General features: G+C 46.8%; 1 protein-coding gene across 1 annotated transcript in view; it reads left to right on the forward strand.

Moving 5' to 3' along the window:
- The window catches only part of itpr3 (inositol 1,4,5-trisphosphate receptor, type 3), a 41089-nt gene extending 24530 nt beyond the window's left edge, over positions 1 to 16559 (forward strand). Inside the window, exons 24-59 of the mRNA XM_044129851.1 lie at positions 94 to 214; positions 283 to 337; positions 410 to 575; positions 676 to 843; positions 1372 to 1446; positions 2000 to 2119; positions 2222 to 2344; positions 3065 to 3265; positions 3340 to 3455; positions 3673 to 3808; positions 3875 to 4000; positions 4389 to 4514; positions 4627 to 4747; positions 5217 to 5380; positions 5520 to 5668; positions 5743 to 5851; positions 5961 to 6054; positions 6949 to 7124; positions 7234 to 7393; positions 7537 to 7724; positions 8718 to 8918; positions 9224 to 9334; positions 10372 to 10467; positions 10781 to 10897; positions 10993 to 11076; positions 11648 to 11758; positions 11923 to 12115; positions 12188 to 12307; positions 12451 to 12623; positions 13034 to 13195; positions 13295 to 13589; positions 14383 to 14501; positions 14710 to 14875; positions 14944 to 15104; positions 15187 to 15348; positions 15965 to 16559. Of these exons, the coding sequence (XP_043985786.1) occupies positions 94 to 214; positions 283 to 337; positions 410 to 575; positions 676 to 843; positions 1372 to 1446; positions 2000 to 2119; positions 2222 to 2344; positions 3065 to 3265; positions 3340 to 3455; positions 3673 to 3808; positions 3875 to 4000; positions 4389 to 4514; positions 4627 to 4747; positions 5217 to 5380; positions 5520 to 5668; positions 5743 to 5851; positions 5961 to 6054; positions 6949 to 7124; positions 7234 to 7393; positions 7537 to 7724; positions 8718 to 8918; positions 9224 to 9334; positions 10372 to 10467; positions 10781 to 10897; positions 10993 to 11076; positions 11648 to 11758; positions 11923 to 12115; positions 12188 to 12307; positions 12451 to 12623; positions 13034 to 13195; positions 13295 to 13589; positions 14383 to 14501; positions 14710 to 14875; positions 14944 to 15104; positions 15187 to 15348; positions 15965 to 16081 (5082 nt within the window). The 3' untranslated portion in view covers positions 16082 to 16559. The remainder of the gene's footprint in view (positions 1 to 93; positions 215 to 282; positions 338 to 409; positions 576 to 675; positions 844 to 1371; positions 1447 to 1999; positions 2120 to 2221; positions 2345 to 3064; positions 3266 to 3339; positions 3456 to 3672; positions 3809 to 3874; positions 4001 to 4388; positions 4515 to 4626; positions 4748 to 5216; positions 5381 to 5519; positions 5669 to 5742; positions 5852 to 5960; positions 6055 to 6948; positions 7125 to 7233; positions 7394 to 7536; positions 7725 to 8717; positions 8919 to 9223; positions 9335 to 10371; positions 10468 to 10780; positions 10898 to 10992; positions 11077 to 11647; positions 11759 to 11922; positions 12116 to 12187; positions 12308 to 12450; positions 12624 to 13033; positions 13196 to 13294; positions 13590 to 14382; positions 14502 to 14709; positions 14876 to 14943; positions 15105 to 15186; positions 15349 to 15964) is intronic.
- Positions 16560 to 17568: the final 1009 nt, after the last annotated feature.

Below are 17568 nucleotides of genomic sequence, written 5' to 3' on the forward strand. Positions count from 1 at the left end.
TTAATTCATTACAGACCCTGACATGAACTTTGTATTGCAGTTGTTTTGTTGGTGTTGGTTACTGTAAACATGTGGCTCTGTTTCCTCCCTCAGTTCATCCTGAACGTTCGGCTGGACTACCGTCTGTCCTTCCTGCTCTCCGTCTTCAAAAAGGAGTTCTTGGAGGTTTATCCCACGGCTGAAGCTGACGCCACCACTAACGTGGAAATAGCAGGTGGGAGTTTGAAACTCTGTTAAAATGTTTGAGATTTTTCTGAGTGTTGACGGCTTCTCCTCCTTCAGCCACCGTCAACCTGCAGCAGATCGGCGACCAGGCGGAGGCCATGTTTGGAGTCGGGTATGTGTGGTCGGCCATGTTGGCCCGCTGCTTCCTGAAGGCTGCGGGTGCTGAGGAGTTGTGTCTGTGCAGGAAGATGAACAGCATCCTGGAAGTGGACGACGAAGGAGGCCGGATGTTCCTGCGGGTTCTGATCCATCTGACGATGCACAACTACGCCCCCCTGGTGTCCGGAGCGCTGCAGCTGCTCTTCAGGCACTTCAGCCAGAGGCAGGAAGTGCTGCACACCTTCAAACAGGTGAGCAGCAGGAAAACACATTTATGTCTCATAATTCTGACTTTTAGCCTGATGTTGCTGCCTCCTCTGGTTGAACCGCTGAGTCTGTTGGTGTTTCCAGGTGCAGCTGCTGATCTCGACGCTGGACGTGGAAAACTACAAGCTGATTAAAGCCGACCTGGATCGCCTCCGCACGCTGGTGGAAAAGTCGGAGCTGTGGGTGGAGAAGAAGAGCTCGGGTGGAGGAGACGGGAAGAAAGACAAGAAGGACAAGAAGGAGAAATTGGAGGTGAGAAAAAACACATTTACATTTTATACACATTCATTTAAATTAAAATCTGATTTCCGTTGAAGGATGTTAATGACCTGCAGACTGCAGAGAGATGTTTTCTGATATTTCATCTGAAAATCAAATATCTAAAAACAAAGTGCTTTATTTTCATTTTATTACAGTTTCATTCTTAGTCGTCATTTTAATTATTTATTCTTGTATTATTATGATTTTATTCTGTTTTTATAACTGTTCTATTCTAGTTTTTTTTACAACTTTAATCAAACCTATTCTCATATTTTTACATTTTTGTTTTAGATGTATTACAACTTTATTTGCAGATTTTTCTGAGTTTATTCTCATATTTTTACATTAGTTTGCATTCTGTCTTTATTCTTGTATTTTTACAATCTAATTTAGCCTCTAGTTCTCTGATGAATCTGACCAATCAGGTCAGCCTGAGGGTTTCAGGATATCAGCTGTTTCTGTGATTTCATCCCGGAAGCTTCCATAATCTCAACCTGCTGTACCTTCTGCATCCTGCAGGGGGCGTCAGAGGGCCCATCGCCAAAGAAAGAGAAGCAGCAGAAAGGAAACGAGAACTACCAGAACGTCAAAGAGGTGAGAACGTTCTCTTCTGTCAGCCAATCAGAGAGGGCGATGCTGGGAGGCGCTCCCCGCTCAGGTTACCGTCGATCAAAGAATCAATATGGAATCAATATACAGAAATGTTGAAATTAATCCAACCTTAATCTGCAGATCAATGGTTTTAAATAATAAAATATTTTTTTTTCTTTTCCAAAAATAAAATGTAACTTTTTTTTTAATGAAATTGGAATTTAAATAAATCCGTGTTTCACTTTTATGATCAACAGTTTACTGAGGATTATTTATCGATATCAATATTTTAGTATTATAAAATATTATCGGAGAATATTTTTAGGATTATTTTCATAGGATTATTTAGCAAATATTATATTTTGTGGATTATTTTTTGATAATTTCTTTCTGAGTATTAATGATTATTTTTTGAGGATTATGTTTGGTGGATCATTTTTTGATCTTTTTTTTGACTACTGATGCTTATTTTTGATTTTTTGTATAATTATTTGTTGAGGATTATTTATTTGTGATGATATTTCGTGGATTATGTCTTTTCTTCTCTCCTCCTCAGATTCTGGAGCGGCTGAATAAAATGTGCAGCTCTGGAGTCTGGAAGAAGCAGCAGCGGCTGCTGAAGAACATGGGAGCTCATAAAGTCATGCTGGACCTGCTGCAGGTTTCCTACGACAAGGTGAGGCGGGCCGGACCGCCAAAATAAAAGCACAGAGGCCTGGTTTATTCAGGAGGAGGAGTTCCTGTCTAGAAATTCAACTTTTTCTTCCTGTCTGTGCAGAACGACGCAAAGATGCAGGAGATCATCAAATACACTCACATGTTTCTGCAGAAGTTCTGCATGGGGAACCAGGAGAACCAGGCGCTGCTGCACAAGAACCTCAACCTGTTCCTCAACCCCGGGGTGACATTCAGCATCACAACACAGATTATCTCGATATTGTAACAGCAGCATTTCATCTGCAGCAAATTCTGACGAAAAAAACATAAAAGGGACCAGAAATATAAAAACATATCAGATTTTCACACAGTTTGAACTTTTCTTCACCTCTGGAGACTAAAAGTGATTTTACCTTTAAATACACTCTTTATAAAAATAAACTCCTGAGTTTATTTTTATAAAATTCATGGATGGATGAAAATTAGGAAAAAATGAGCAGAAAGTTAATAAAAGATCTCAGTTTGAAATGAGCAAAAAGAACAAAAAATGAATTAAAAAACTTTCTGCTTTTTTCCTTTATGATTTGGATGAAAATGAACTTCATAAAGATTCTGGTTCTGGTTCTGGTTCTGGTTCTGACCCGTGGGTCGTGACGGTTTGTGTTGCCCTCAGGTTAAAGGTCAACAGAGGTCGTCATCAGAACCTCCAAACGTAGCAGAGCTGACTGGGTTGACCTCTGCTGACCTCTAGAATCTGTTTTATTAACATCTTTAAAATGACAGCAGGAAAAACAAAAAGTTTTCTGCTGAAATATTTGACATGAATGTTGTGAAATTTGGGTGCAGCATGTGGGAGGGGTTGGTTGACCTTTAACCTTTCATTAGCAGCACAAACGGACCTTTTAGCTGCTGACTGGGTCCAGTTGGATGTTTGACCTTCAGCTGTTGTCTCCTGCTGCTGCAGCTGCAGGAGGCCGAGACGGTGCAGCACATCTTCAGCAACAACTACCAGCTGTGCAGCGAGATCTCAGAGAGCGTGCTGCAGCACTTCATCCACTGCCTGGCCACGCACGGCCGCCACGTCCACTACCTCAACTTCCTGCACACCATCATCAAGGCCGAGGGCAAGTACGTCAAGAAGTGCCAGGACATGATCATGACCGAGGTGAGGCGCCACGCCGCCGTCGCGCCGCGTCCGTGTTTCCATGGCGACCTCCTCACGCTGTCCCCTCGTCTCAGCTGACGAACGCCGGCGAGGACGTGGTCGTCTTCTACAACGACAAAGCGTCGTTCGCCACTATGCTGGAGCTGATGGCCGAGAGCAGGGAGGGCGTCCGGGAGAACAGCCCGCTCAGGTAACCACGGCAACCGCCCGCCATCCAATCAGACGCTCCTGTTTCCGGGTTTATTTATCCAGCACAAGACGTCTGCATTCAAAATGCACCACTCGGGTTTTGGATCAACGTCTTCCTCTGGGAATATTTGGAAAACCTGAAAATTCAAGCAGAAACGATTCTGGGTTCTGAGCTGCAGGTCGGTTCTGCTTTTGACCCGGTTCTGCTTCCTGAGCAGGTACCACATCTCTCTGGTGGAGCTGCTGGCCGCCTGCGCCGAGGGCAAGAACGTCTACACCGAGATCAAATGCACGTCGCTGCTGCCGCTGGAGGACGTGGTGCGGGTGGTGACGCACGAGGACTGCATCACCGAGGTGACCGGGTCGGGATCGGTCCGGGTTCCGGTCCTGGTTCTGGGTCTCACCTGTGTCTGTCTGCAGGTGAAAATCGCTTACGTGAACTTTGTGAACCACTGCTACGTCGACACCGAGGTGGAGATGAAGGAGATCTACACGTCCAACCACATCTGGACACTGTTTGAAGATTTCACCGTGGACATGGCGCGGGTACGAAACCGGGGCAAAACCGGGGCAGAACTGGGGCAAAACCGGGGCAAAACTGGGGCAGAAATCGGGGCAAAACCGGGGCAAAACTGGGGCAAGACAGGGGAGGATATGAACCTGGGCGGTGGGGTAGAAATGGAGGCTACAAACTAAAACACTGAAATGAACAGAGCTCCTCGTTAGGAAATAATTTATAGATTAATTCATTTTTTATTCCAGTGAATAAAAAAAAAATCTTCTGACGTTTCATAATTGATTTGCTAAAACCAAAAGAACAAAAACAAAGAAAAGGCAGAAAATGTGGAATATCGTTTATGATATTCCACCCTGAAGCTCAACAGCTTCCTGTTTAAATCTCAGGTTTTTAAATCGGAGCGTTTTTCTTCTGCAGGTCTGCAACAAGCGAGAGAAACGACTGATCGACCCGGTTCTGGAGAAATACATCATCAACGTGGTTTTCGACACCATCACCGCCTTCTTCAGCTCTCCTTTCTCTGAGAACAGCACGTCTCTGCAGGTGGGGCGACTCGGACCCGGTCGGACCCGGCGGTCTCTGATCGGACCCGGCGGTCTCTGATCGGACCCGGTGGTCTCCGGTCGGTTGACCCGTCTCCTCTTCTCTCCCTCAGACTCATCACACCATCGTGGTCCAGCTGCTGCAGTCGTCCGTCCGGCTGCTGGACTGTCCCTGGCTGCTGCCGCCTCACCGCGGACAGGTGGAGGCCTGCATCAAGACGCTGTCGCTGACAGGTAGCGCACTAAGCCCCGCCCACCTCAGACCTGACCTCTACACCAGAAGACCAGAACCTGCTGGGTTGGTTTTTCTGAAATCCTCAGATTCAGCAGCTTCATATTCAGACTGAACAACTGGGAAAAGGACTGGAGACTCCTGAGTTTGTTCTGAAGGAACTTCTCCTTCTTAAATTGAACATATCATATTTTTAAACCCAATCAGGTTTTAATGTTGCCTCCCACCTGCAGGTGGCAGTGTAGCACTTCTTACTTCTACTCCACTGCTGACTCAGCCTCTCTAGATGTCGAGATGCAGCCAAACATCAAACATAAGCTTTCTGAGCCGATCATGAAGCCTCTGGTTCTCCATGACAGGAATATTACATCTACACTCCGGGAGAGACCAAAATAAACTTTCTGCATTTCTGGACAAAAAATGTCTTTAAGGCCTAAAAACAGGTTTCTGTTTTCTTCTGGGCGTCTTCAGCTAAGAACCGCTCCATCTCTCTCCCTCTGGAGCTGGAGGCGTTGATCAACAACCTGTTGTCCAGCTTGGCCGTCAACACCCTGAACCGCTCCGCCTACAAGACGCCGACACGCAGCACCAGACCCGTCCCCTACGACTACAAGAACATCATCGAGAAGCTGCAGGTACGCCGCCGCGCCGCCATGGGGGACGCAGCGGCGGCTACAGCAGCTGATGTCCTCTCTAATAACGTCCCCCGTCCTCTCTGTCCTCACCGTCCCGTCCTCTCTGTCCTCACCGTCCCGTCCTCTCTGTCCTCCCCAGGACGTCATCAACACCCTGGAGGAGCGGCTGAAGCCGCTGGTGAACGCGGAGCTGTCGGTGCTGGTGGACGTCCTGCACCAGCCGGAGCTGCTGTTCCTGGAGGGAAGCGACGCGCGGCAGCGCTGCGAGTCCGGCGGCTTCATCTCCAAGTAGGTCGGCCGGGTCTGAGCGGCCGCTGCCAGAGGCATGCTGGGAAATGGTGTTCACTGCTGTGTCTCTGCAGGCTGATCCAGCACACCAAGGCGCTGATGTCCTCAGAGGAGAAGCTGTGCATCAAAGTGCTGCGGACGCTGCAGGAGATGCTGATCAGGACCCTGGACTTTGATGAAAAGGTCAGAGGTCAACCTGAGGCTCAGTCTCTGTGATTCTGATGCTTCTTCTGAGCAAAAATATGTTTAAAACTCTAAATCCGTTTTGTGTTTCTGACCCGGTTGGATTCAGGGAATTCTGTTGCGCAAAGTTCTGCTGCAGAACTACCTGTTCTCCAACAGGAAGAGCAACCAGAAGAACGACCTGGCTGAACTGGGAGCCACAGGTACGACTGGGAGCTGCTGCTGCTAGCAGGATGCTAACGCTTCCTGTTGCTCCTTCACAATAAAAGCCTTAAAAAACCCTTATCTAGGACAAATTAGACTAGTCGTAATTCACAAGAAATGTTAGTTTGATTTCATTATTCAGAGACATTAGGGGTTTTTTTTTTACTTTAATATTTTCTAATATTAAGATTATATTAATATTTATTTTCAGATTTTATTTTTTGGTCCAAGAGATTTTTCATCCAGACGTTTTTTATTATACTTGATGTAAAACATGAACACAGTGACCTTAAAGTTGACCTTTCATTCATCCACCTCCTTTAAGTAAAACAAAAAATGAAAAGAACTAAATAATAAGATTATTAAATTGTGAAAAACTAAATCAATGAAATTGTTACATTTTGAAAAGAATAACTAAATATAAATAAATAAAAAGATACGTCTATAGAAAGAACATGATTATTTAAGAGGTAAGTGGTGGATCAGAGCCGGGTCGGTCCTGTCGGATTCACTGACATGATGCTAATCAGTTAGCATACCCTCTCTGCTCATGCAGCGGCTCGTCATCCTGTTTATCTCCTCACAGACATGACTTGTTCAAATCACTGTTTGCAATGAGAGCCTTTCCTCTTCTCATCAGATGCTGGTTAAATGGAAAGAAAACTATTAGTGAGTTAATCAGTGGGCCGAATGCACAGCCCTGTGGTACTCCAATGAGCTTCAGATTGATCTGTGTAACCTGCACAAACAATAAACTGTTGACTTCATTTGTTTTCACACAAAACTCTTTAACGTTTGAACTTTGACCCTTTCTGGGAGAAAAAGGCTGAGCGGATGAAACCAAAGTTCTCCTCAGACTGACTGAGTAACTTCATGATGTGTCTGTGGTCCAGGTGCCGAACAGGAGCGCGACTGGGGAGCGGTGGCGGCCATCCAGTGCCGTCTGGACCGGGAAGGAGGAACGAAGCTGTTCACCGACCTGGTGATGAGCTCCAAGAACGAGAAGATCTTCCAGGAGAGCATCCAGCTGGCCATCTGTCTGCTGGAGGGAGGCAACACGGAGATCCAGGTAGCACACCTGGATCTGCCAGATGGCCGTCGTGCAAAACTAGAAACAGAACAGAGGGAGAAATCCAACAAAATCAATGAAATGAATATAAACTCCTGTTTGTCTGCAGAACTCCTTCTACAAACTGATGATGGGCGACAACAAGTCGGAGAAGTTCTTCAAGGTTCTTAATGACCGGATGAAAGAAGCTCAGATGGACATTAAGGCAACGGTTTCTGTAAACGTTGGTGAAATGACGCACAAGGCCAGTGAGAAGGAGCTGGAGGCCGGTGAGTGGGTCTAAACGATGTCCGATGGTTTGAGGTCAGGGGTTAGCTCGGTGGTGATAGAACCTGGTTAGCAACCAGGGTTCAGGGTTAGTTACTCACGGTTACTGATGGATGTCCTGGAAACGTGGCTCTTCCTGGTTCAGGAGGACTTCCTCTGATGGTTCACGGTCAAGGCATCGCCCCGGTAACAGCTGCTTCCCCCGCCATGCCGACCCAGCAGGCAGAGGAGCAGCGGGAGGTCGAGGCGGAGATGGGACCAGCAGTCACCATCATGAAGCCGATCCTGAGGTTCCTGCAGCTGCTGTGTGAGAACCACAACAACAACCTGCAGGTTAGTCTGTGCTAACTAGCCAACTGTAGCTAACAACCAGCTGCAGGCTAGTCAATGCTAACTTGCCAACTGTAGCTAACAACCAGCTGCAGGCTAGTCAATGCTAACTTGCCAACTGTAGCTAACAACCAGCTGCAGGCTAGTCAATGCTAACTAGCCATCTGTAGCTAACAACCAGCTGCAGGCAAGTCAGTGCTAACTAGCCATCTGTAGCTAACAACAAGCTGCAGGCTAGTCAGTGCTAACTAGCCATCTGTAGCTAACAACAACCTGCAGGTTAGTCTGTGCTAACTAGCCAACTGTAGCTAACAACCAGCTGCAGGCTAGTCAATGCTAACTAGCCATCTGTAGCTAACAACCAGCTGCAGGTTAGTCTGTGCTAACTAGCTATCTGTAGCTAACAACCAGCTGCAGGCTAGTCAATGCTAACTAGCCAACTGTAGCTAACAACCAGCTGCAGGCTAGTCAATGCTAACTTGCCAACTGTAGCTAACAACCAGCTGCAGGCTAGTCAGTGCTAACTTGCCAACTGTAGCTAACAACCAGCTGCAGGCTAGTCAGTGCTAACTAGCCATCTGTAGCTAACAACCAGCCAACTGTAGCTGCAGGTTGGTTCACAAACCAGACCAGTTCACCAGTAAGTGTCAGTTATCTGGTACCAATAGTGACTAGATAACCAACAAACAGCAGGAATCTGTATCCTGGTTCATGTTAACCAATAAGAACCGGATCAACAGGTTGGTTCCTGTTTCTGGTCTGGGTCGTGTTCACCCTGCTGCTCAGGTCCGGTTGGTTCTCCTCTGGTTCTCCAGCTGGTCCGGTTGGGTCACATTAAACAAGATGTTCTGGACTGTTTCTAGTTACTCAGGTCCAGATGATCAGCTGCTGTAGCCGTCCCAGTCCAGGTCATCACAGCACCACCTGGTGGTTGTTAGAAGAATCACAGTGTTGGAGATGAGCCAGCTCATGTCTTGATGATTTTTGTGTTCCCAGAACTTTCTGCGTTGCCAGAACAATAAAAACAACTACAACCTGGTGTGTGAGACGCTGCAGTTCCTGGACATCATGTGTGGAAGCACCACCGGCGGGCTGGGCCTGCTGGGCCTCTACATCAACGAATCAAACGTCCACCTGATCATCCAGACCCTGGAGACGCTCACAGAGTACTGCCAGGGCCCCTGCCAGGAGAACCAGGTGCTCCAACACACAGTCAGACCCAAAGTTTCAGAACAATCCTTGCTCTTTAAACAAAGTCTTTGTGGAGGTCAGTTCAGAAGTCCCAGTCCAGCCTTCTTTATCAGTTCCAAACCCCGGCCAACACATGGCTGCACCGGTCGTAAGGGACCGGGTCCATTCGACCACAAAGTCTTTTTACTGTGAGCGGTCCGGCGAGCCTGTAGTCCAGGACTCCACAGCCAGACGGTCATAAGGCTCAGCCTGACTCCAGAACTCGGAGTCCAGAGGAAAACTGATCCCCGTCGTGGATTTCTGTTTTTCAGACATGTATCGTGACTCACGAGTCCAACGGCATCGACATCATCACGGCGCTGATCCTGAACGACATCAGCCCACTGTGTCGGTACCGGATGGAGATGGTTCTGCAGCTGAAGGTACAGCGGGTCGGCTGCTCTCACCTGAACGGGTCGGCAGTGACTGCAGATCACAAATCAGTATTTACCCACGTTAACCTCTCCGATCCGATCCCGTTTGATCCGATCCGATCCGGTCTGATCTGATCCAATCAGTTTCAGGTTGGGATTTCTCACAGAAATCACTCAAATCTTTTAGAAGTTTAAAAAATATAACAAGTCTGTAGGTTTTAACTACACAACACCTGAGACGTTTACATGTGCAGGTACGGAGGACTGACCCTGCCAAAACTGGCAGTAAATATAGAAATAAAACAAATGGCTTGGTAAGATAATCAGTGTGCCAAATACTACATCCAAACAGAAAAAGTGAAAACTTTCCAACTTATTTGTATTAACTATATCATTTTGGCAGGTTTTGTCCTCCATATGCAGGAAAAGGAAACAAAGAAAAAAAGATTTTCAGAAAATAATAATTGTGACCTAAACATAAGAACTAAGACAATTATGTGACACTTGATACAAATTATAAATAATCTCATTACTGAAATCATATTCAGTTTGAACATATTTAATTATTATAAATCACCAAATTACAACTTATGTTACTTCAAGGCACTTATTTATTAAATATAACTTAGACTTGCTGTTATACATGATTTATTTCAGGTTCCTTATGATGAACTAAATAATTCATGTTTGTCTGAATCAGATTTATCCTTGAAGACTTGTGATAATTAAGTTTTACTGTATTATAAAACACCAACATTGGCTGGAAATCTCTGGTTTCTGCTTTTCTGTACCACATTTTCTGTTTGACTGCTTCCATCCTTCAAAGATCTTTTTATTTCTCTTGGATTTCAGTTCTGGTTCTTTTCCTCCCAGCTTTGGTTTCTGTTGGATTTTAAATTGAACCTCAGACGAAAAGCATTCAAAGCCGTGTAATTACAGATGTTTGCCTCCAGAGGGCAGCACCGAGCAGCTGCTCTGATTGGCTGATCTTCTCCTGGTTGAATGTTTGGCTTTTCTGCTGCAGATGTTTCTGTTTCTGTTGCCAGGACAACGCCTCCAAGCTGCTGCTGGCGCTGATGGAGAGTCGTCATGACAACGAGAACGCTGAGAGGATCCTGTTCAACCTGCGACCGAGGGAACTGGTGAGGGCTGGATACAGGTTCTGACCCGCTTCTGGCCCGGTCGGGATCCAGGTTCTGACCCGGTTCTGGCCTGGTTCTGGCCCGGTCAGGATCCAGGTTCTGACCCGGCCTGGCCTGGTTCTGGTCTGGTCCTGATCTAGGTTCTGACCCGGTTTTGGCCTGTTTCTAGTCCGGTCTTGATCCAGGTTCTGGCCCGGTTCTGACCTGTTTCTAGTCTGATCCTGATCTAGGTTCTGGCCCGGTTCTGACCTGGTTCTAGTCCGGTCCGGATCCAGGTTCTGACCCGGCCTGGTCTCACGCTGCGTGTCTGCAGGTGGATGTGATCAAGAAGGCGTACCAGCAGGAGAGCGAGGAGGAGGAGGAGGACCAGGTGGAGGCGGAGGTGTCGTCGCGGGATGTGGGACACAACATCTACATCCTGGCGCAGCAGGTGATGACGCGCAGCCTCCCGATTGGCTGCTGGACTCCTCTGATGCGATTCTATTGGACCAGATGTTTGTTCTGATACTGGGTTCTGATTGGCAGCTGGCGAGACACAATAAAGTTCTGCAGAACCTCCTGAAGCCGACCAAGAACAACAAGGAGGGCGAGGAGGGCATCTCCTCCATGGTAACCGTCCAACCAATCATCCAACCAACCATCCAACCAAATATCTGATCAACCATCCAACCAAATATCTGATCAATCATCCAACCAACTCTACATCTTTGAATGGTTGGGGGAACCGTTCAACTGTTCCTCCAACTATACATCTGACCAACCATCCAACCATCCAACCGTTCCTCCAACCATTCATTTAACCATTCATCCAACCATTCATCCAACCATTCATCCAACCATTCATCCAACTGTTCATCCAACCATTCATCCAACCGTTCATCCAACTGTTCATCCAACCGATCATCCGACCGTTCATCCAACCATTCGTCCAACCGTTCATCCAACCGTTCATCCAACCATCCAACCGTTCATCCAACCATTTAACCATTCATCCAACCATTCATCCAACCATTCATCCAACCGTCCAACCATTCATCCAACCATCCAACCATTCATCCAACCATCCAACCGTTCATCCAACCATTCATCCAACCATCCAACCATTCATCCAACCATCCAACCGTTCATCCAACCATTTAACCATTCATCCAACCATTCATCCAACCGTTCTCCCCTGCAGCTGACCCTCCAGAGCCGTCCTCTGTCCCAGATGTTGAAGTCTTCGGCTCCAGCTGAGGTTGTGGATCAGGATCCTCTGGATTACTACGACCAGCTCACGGCTCAGATCGAGGTCCTTTATCATCCCAAACTTCGTCATCAAGCTGATGATGTAGTTCTTCATCTGAAGAACTTTTGAAAAATACTTTCACAAAATAAATGCCCCTGTAAATGTTTCAGGTCTTTTAATTTGAAGTTTCTCCAGCTCTTCCTGTCATTCCTGCTTCATTTCTCCAGATTGTGCGTGAGGACCGCAGCATGGAGCAGATTGTGTTTCCTGTTCATCCCATCTGCGAGTTTCTCACCGAGGAGTCAAAGCTCAGAGTCTTCAACACCACGGAGCAGGACGAGCAGGGGTCAAAGGTCACACACTTCTTTGAGCAGACATCGTTCCTGCATGGAGAGATGGAGTGGCAGAAGAAGCTGAGGAGTGAGAGCAGAGCGCCGGCCGGTAACATCCCCGGATGTTTCCGGCTCTGAGCGTGTGTCCGGTCTGTTGCAGGCATGCCGGTTCTGTACTGGTTCTCCAGGAGGATGACTCTGTGGGGAACCATCTCCTTCAACCTGGCCGTCTTCATCAACCTCATCATCGCCTTCTTCTACCCCTACGACTCTGGCCAGGGTGTGTGGGCGGATCTTTGGTCACTTCTAGTTAAATGTTTGGGTTCCTTTCACTTTTAGACATCAGTTTTCATCAGACTGAGGATTCGGGAACCATCAGAGCTCTGAAACTCCCTCTGATTGGTCCATTCTCTTCCTGTTTAGGAGCGATCGATGACTCCATGCTGCTGATGCTGTTCTGGATCCTGACCGGGCTCTCCGTCCTGGGCTTGGTCTCCAAGCAGTACGGCCTGCAGCCGCTCACGCTGGCGCTGATCCTCCGGTCCATCTACCACCTGGGCATCGGGAACACGCTCATCCTGCTCGGATCGCTCAACGTAAGACACAGCTCAGCAGTGACGGGCAGCGCCAGCTGAGAAGTTAGCTGCACTAGCTCTGTAATGCTAACCATAAACAGTTGTTTTGCTAATGCTAACAAGGTAGACCAACGTGGTAGTTAGCAGAAGCTAATGCTAAATTCAATCACGTTGATACTATCATTGTTTAGCTAGTACACTGAACATTTTCAAAGTTAGCAAAACGCTGAAGCACAAAGTGAAAAATCAGCTCCAGGATTATTGTGGAAAAAGTTCTGATTCGGGTTAATCAGACACTTTATTTGATTGGTTGTGTATAAAACTGACATGACACGGTCATAAACATGAAGGAGTCTGTATGAATGTCTCTGACTGTCAGCAGGTGTCATTCGGTAAATAACCACACGTTTAATGCAAAGTTGCATTGAAAGTCCATTAAAAATGCCAACTCGGCATTAATGTGTCATTATTTACAAAATAATGCAAAGTGTGTGTGTGCCATGGTGATGGATGTGGAGTTCCTGTACCACCTGGCCTACGTCCTCACCTCCACCCTGGGCCTCTTCGTCCATGAGCTCTTCTACAGCATCCTGGTACGGCAGCGTTCAGTCCTCCAGGTTCTGCCGACCCTGATGATGATGATGATGATGATGATGATGATGATGATGATGGTGATGGTGGTGTGTGTCCAGCTGTTTGACCTGATCTACCGGGAGGAGACGCTGTTCAACGTGATCAAGAGCGTGACCCGGAACGGGCGCTCCATCCTGCTGACGGCGCTGCTCGCCCTCATCCTGGTCTACCTCTTCTCCATCCTGGGCTTCCTGTTCCTGAAGGAGGATTTCATCATGGAGGTGGATCCGCTGCTGCAGCTGTCTGCTGACCCTCAGCACACCGAGGCGGCCCAGGACTTCCTCAAGTCGTGCTCCACAGACGGAGTCAGCTGCACCGCCGAGGCGAGCGTGGAGACGGTGGCGGAGGAGGAAGGTAGGAGCCGCTCAGCGGTTCTGACCCGGAGCCGTTCAGCGGTTCTGACCCGGAGCCGCTCAGCGGTTCTGACCCGGAGCCGTTCAGCGGTTCTCCAATATATCACATACATCAAATACATCAGTCAGTGTTAAAGTTCTTATGGTCACCAACTCCAAACAGGACTTTAGGTTGAATTTAAAGGATCGCAGAGACATCATGGGCAGTTAAAGGGCCGGTGTCGTGTAAAATCAGCTTCTTTTTAAAAAAAAATCTTTACATCATATTTTAATGTTTTTAATCAAAAACATTCCTGCAGTGTTGCTCTGATTGTTTCATTATTGAGAAATGCTGTAATCTCCATGGCGACCATTCAGTTGTTAAAACACCTGGGTGGACCTAGCCCCGCCTTCAAGGTGCAGCTCCTCCCCCACTCAGCTCCTTCAGACTAGTCAGCAGCAATTAGCAAACATTCGATGAAACTCCTGAGCCCAAAATTGGAGCTGCTGCTCAGACTGATGCTGGCAGAAACCTTAACGAGTTAATAGAGGAGCCATGTTGGGATGACTTCCTGGAGGCGGAGCTTCAGAGAGAGCAGGAGTTCTTAAAGAGACAGAGGCCCAATGTCAAGGTGTTAAATTAGGAAGTCAGATTTCTTTTAAGGTATGTTTGATATTTATATTATTTTTACAACTAAAGGTAACAGATGGAGTTAACGCCAGGGGTGGAGTTAACCCAGAGGGGTGGAGTTAAGAGCAGGGGCGGAGTTACCCCGGGAGGCGGAGTTTAACCTTGCATCGCTCCTGGTTTCCAGGGGAGCCCAGCACGGAGCGGGCCTGCGACACGCTGCTCATGTGCATCGTCACCGTCCTGAACCACGGCTTGAGAAACGGGGGAGGAGTGGGAGACGTCCTCCGTAAACCATCCAAAAACGTGAGGTCAAAGTTCAAATATCTGCACCAGAAAGTAGAACAGATGATTTGTTTGTAAAACCTCGAGAACCTGAGAGTTTTATTGGATCTGCAGACGTCAGTCCATTAATGAGGTTCTGCAGACAGTAAGGCTGTAGCAGAACCCGGTTCTGGACTGGTTTTGTTTACTGGAGGTTCTGTTAGTAATGTGGGACCGGACCTGTGTGCAGGAGCCGCTGTTTCCGGCGCGCGTCGTCTACGACCTGCTCTTCTACTTCATCGTCATCATCATCGTCCTCAACCTCATCTTCGGCGTCATCATCGACACGTTCGCCGACCTGAGGAGCGAGAAGCAGAAGAAGGAGGAAGTCCTGAAGACCACATGCTTCATCTGCGGTGGGTAAGGGTTCCGACCTGGTTCTGGCCCGGTTCTGGTTCCGCTGAGCCGTGTCTGTACCCTGCAGGTCTGGAGAGAGATAAGTTTGACAACAAGACGGTTTCGTTCGAGGAGCACATCAACCTGGAGCACAACATCTGGAACTACCTGTACTTCATCGTTCTGGTCCGGGAGAAGAACCAAACGGATTACACGGGTCCAGAGAGCTACGTGGCCCACATGATCAATGTATGGAGCCGGACCCGAACAGAACCCACCCAAACCGACCCGACCCGGCCCCACGGCTTCACCTTCTCCCTCTCTGTCCCAGAACAACAACCTGGACTGGTTCCCACGGATGCAGGCCATGTCCCTGGTGGTAACCGACGGCGACGGGGAGCAGAACGAGATGAGGATGCTGCAGGACAAGCTGGCGTCGACCATGAAGGTGGTGACGACGCTGACGGGCCAGCTGAACGAGCTGAAGGAGCAGGTACCGGGTTGCTGGTTCTATTCCACCTGCAGAGGCGCCGAGGCTGAAAGGAACCAGGACAGGCTGTGAAATTAACCACCAGTCCTCCACACATGCTGGAGGACTGTGTGGAGGAGCTAGCTCGCTAACTAAATATTTAGCTCGCTAACTAAATATTTAGCTCACTAACTAAATATTTAGCTCGCTAACTAAATGTGTAGCTTTTTAACTATTTATGTAGATTCATAGAAAATATTCAGCATCAAAGTTAATATTTAAATATTTAGCTTCAAACTATTTTTCTTGCTAGCTAAATGTTTTGTTGATCATTGTTTAACTTAAATCTGTGACCTTTATAAATTAATTAAATATGACTTTGAAATATTAACCACATTTTTTATCTTTTAACAGCCTAAATAACCCAAATTATGTTATTTTTGACTGTTTACAATCAGCACCCATAACCTTTATGAACTCACGCCCATATAAGGACATTAGGACCAGGATGCAGAATATCCTGAAGACAAATATGAATTAAACCGGACGTTGAACCTCCAGGTTCATCCACCTGAGCAGCAGGCAGGAAGTAGTCGGGTCACCTGGAGGAGTGACGTGTGGACTTCCTGTGTGTGTGCAGATGACGGAGCAGAGGAAGAGGAAGCAGAGGATGGGCTTCGTGGATGTCCAGGCCGGAGCGAGCGGCACCGTGCCGCCGAGCGCCGCCGGAGGAAACCATCAGATCTACAAATCCTAAAGAGACTGATCAGCTTCCAGCTGGACTGATGCTGCTGCAGGAGCAACACCACACGCACACACACACACACACACAAAACACACACACACACACACACACACAACACACACAACACACACACACACACACAACACACACTGCTCTGATGTGACCCTCTGTAGTGTAAAACCTGCTGAGTTGTAAAGATTAGCAGCAGATTGAACAGTTTGTGCTTCAGTTTGTGCTGCTTTTAGTTTTTATGTCATAAATTATTCTGATGCATTAAAGGATCTTCAGGAGGCTGAAGGTCCGACCCGGTCCAGACACTGAAGGAGGTTCTGTTCGGTCTGAGTGGAACATTATTAAACTAAAATCTGTTTGTTTTAATGTAGAAACAAAAAAACGTTGAAGTTCTGCGAGGAAAAGGTTTTTGTTGTAAAGGGAAGTTGTGGCTTTAGATCAGATCATGTTGAAATAAAATCCGTTTTCTGTCCTCTAATAAAACTGCTGAGTTTTTACTGAGTTCCTCTTCAGAAACAAAATGGCGGCAGCGTTAGCTTCCAGCACAAGCAGCTGAGGACAGTCAGCACGGCGGTGGAGGGATGATGCCTGGGGCTTGTTCTGCAGTCACTACAACAGAAGAATCACAATTTTCACAGACACAATCTTCTGAAACATTTATTTATTAACATTTATTTTATAAACAGTTTTGGAAAAATATTTATCTGTCATTGAACACAGAGGCTCTGTAAGACCTGGTTTATATTATTAAAATATTGTCCCTTTATTATTGAGGAGTGTCTTTAGATGAATTCTTTTCCGTTTTAATTTAAAAACATGCCTCAGTTTTCTCCTCTTGACCTTTTGGCCGGTTTGGGAAAATGTCTGTGGAACATCTGGACCAATCAGCTCTCTGATGGAGTTGGTTATTAACTTTTAGAAAATATATTTTTTACATGTTTCTTCAAATTGTCTTCATGTGATGAGAACGATTTGGTGGAAAAGTTGAGCTTCAGCCAATCAGAGCCAGGGGGCGGGTCTTAGTGCTGTCAATCACAATCTGGTGCTGCTCAACCCTCTTACTGCTGCATCTTTTCCCTTTCAGCAACTCTTGTTGTACATGCTAAGGCTAGTTAGCATAGCCACTGATGAAATATGTTTTTTCTGTAATGGTGAATTGTTTCTCCACTATGAATACATTTAGCAGCGAGTACATGAGAATGATTAACAGCGCTAAGCCCCTCCTCCTGGCTCTGATTGGTTGTTTTTGGTTCAGACAGTGATAATGATCTTCTCACAGATTAAATGTCTCATAATAAAATGCTTCAACATGCTCAGTTTTAACAAATATGTAAAATAAACACTTTTTAAAATAAGTAACAAACTGCAGCAGCTTTATGGGTTTTATTTTATTTTCTCTTCTGGATTTACAGAATCAAAAACAAGAGAAATATGATCTTAGTTTTCAGCTTCCATCAGAACTTCCTGCTGTTTTGATCATTAAAGGT

Source organism: Gambusia affinis, linkage group LG01, assembly GCF_019740435.1.
Source record: "Gambusia affinis linkage group LG01, SWU_Gaff_1.0, whole genome shotgun sequence".
Lineage (NCBI taxonomy): Eukaryota > Metazoa > Chordata > Actinopteri > Cyprinodontiformes > Poeciliidae > Gambusia > Gambusia affinis.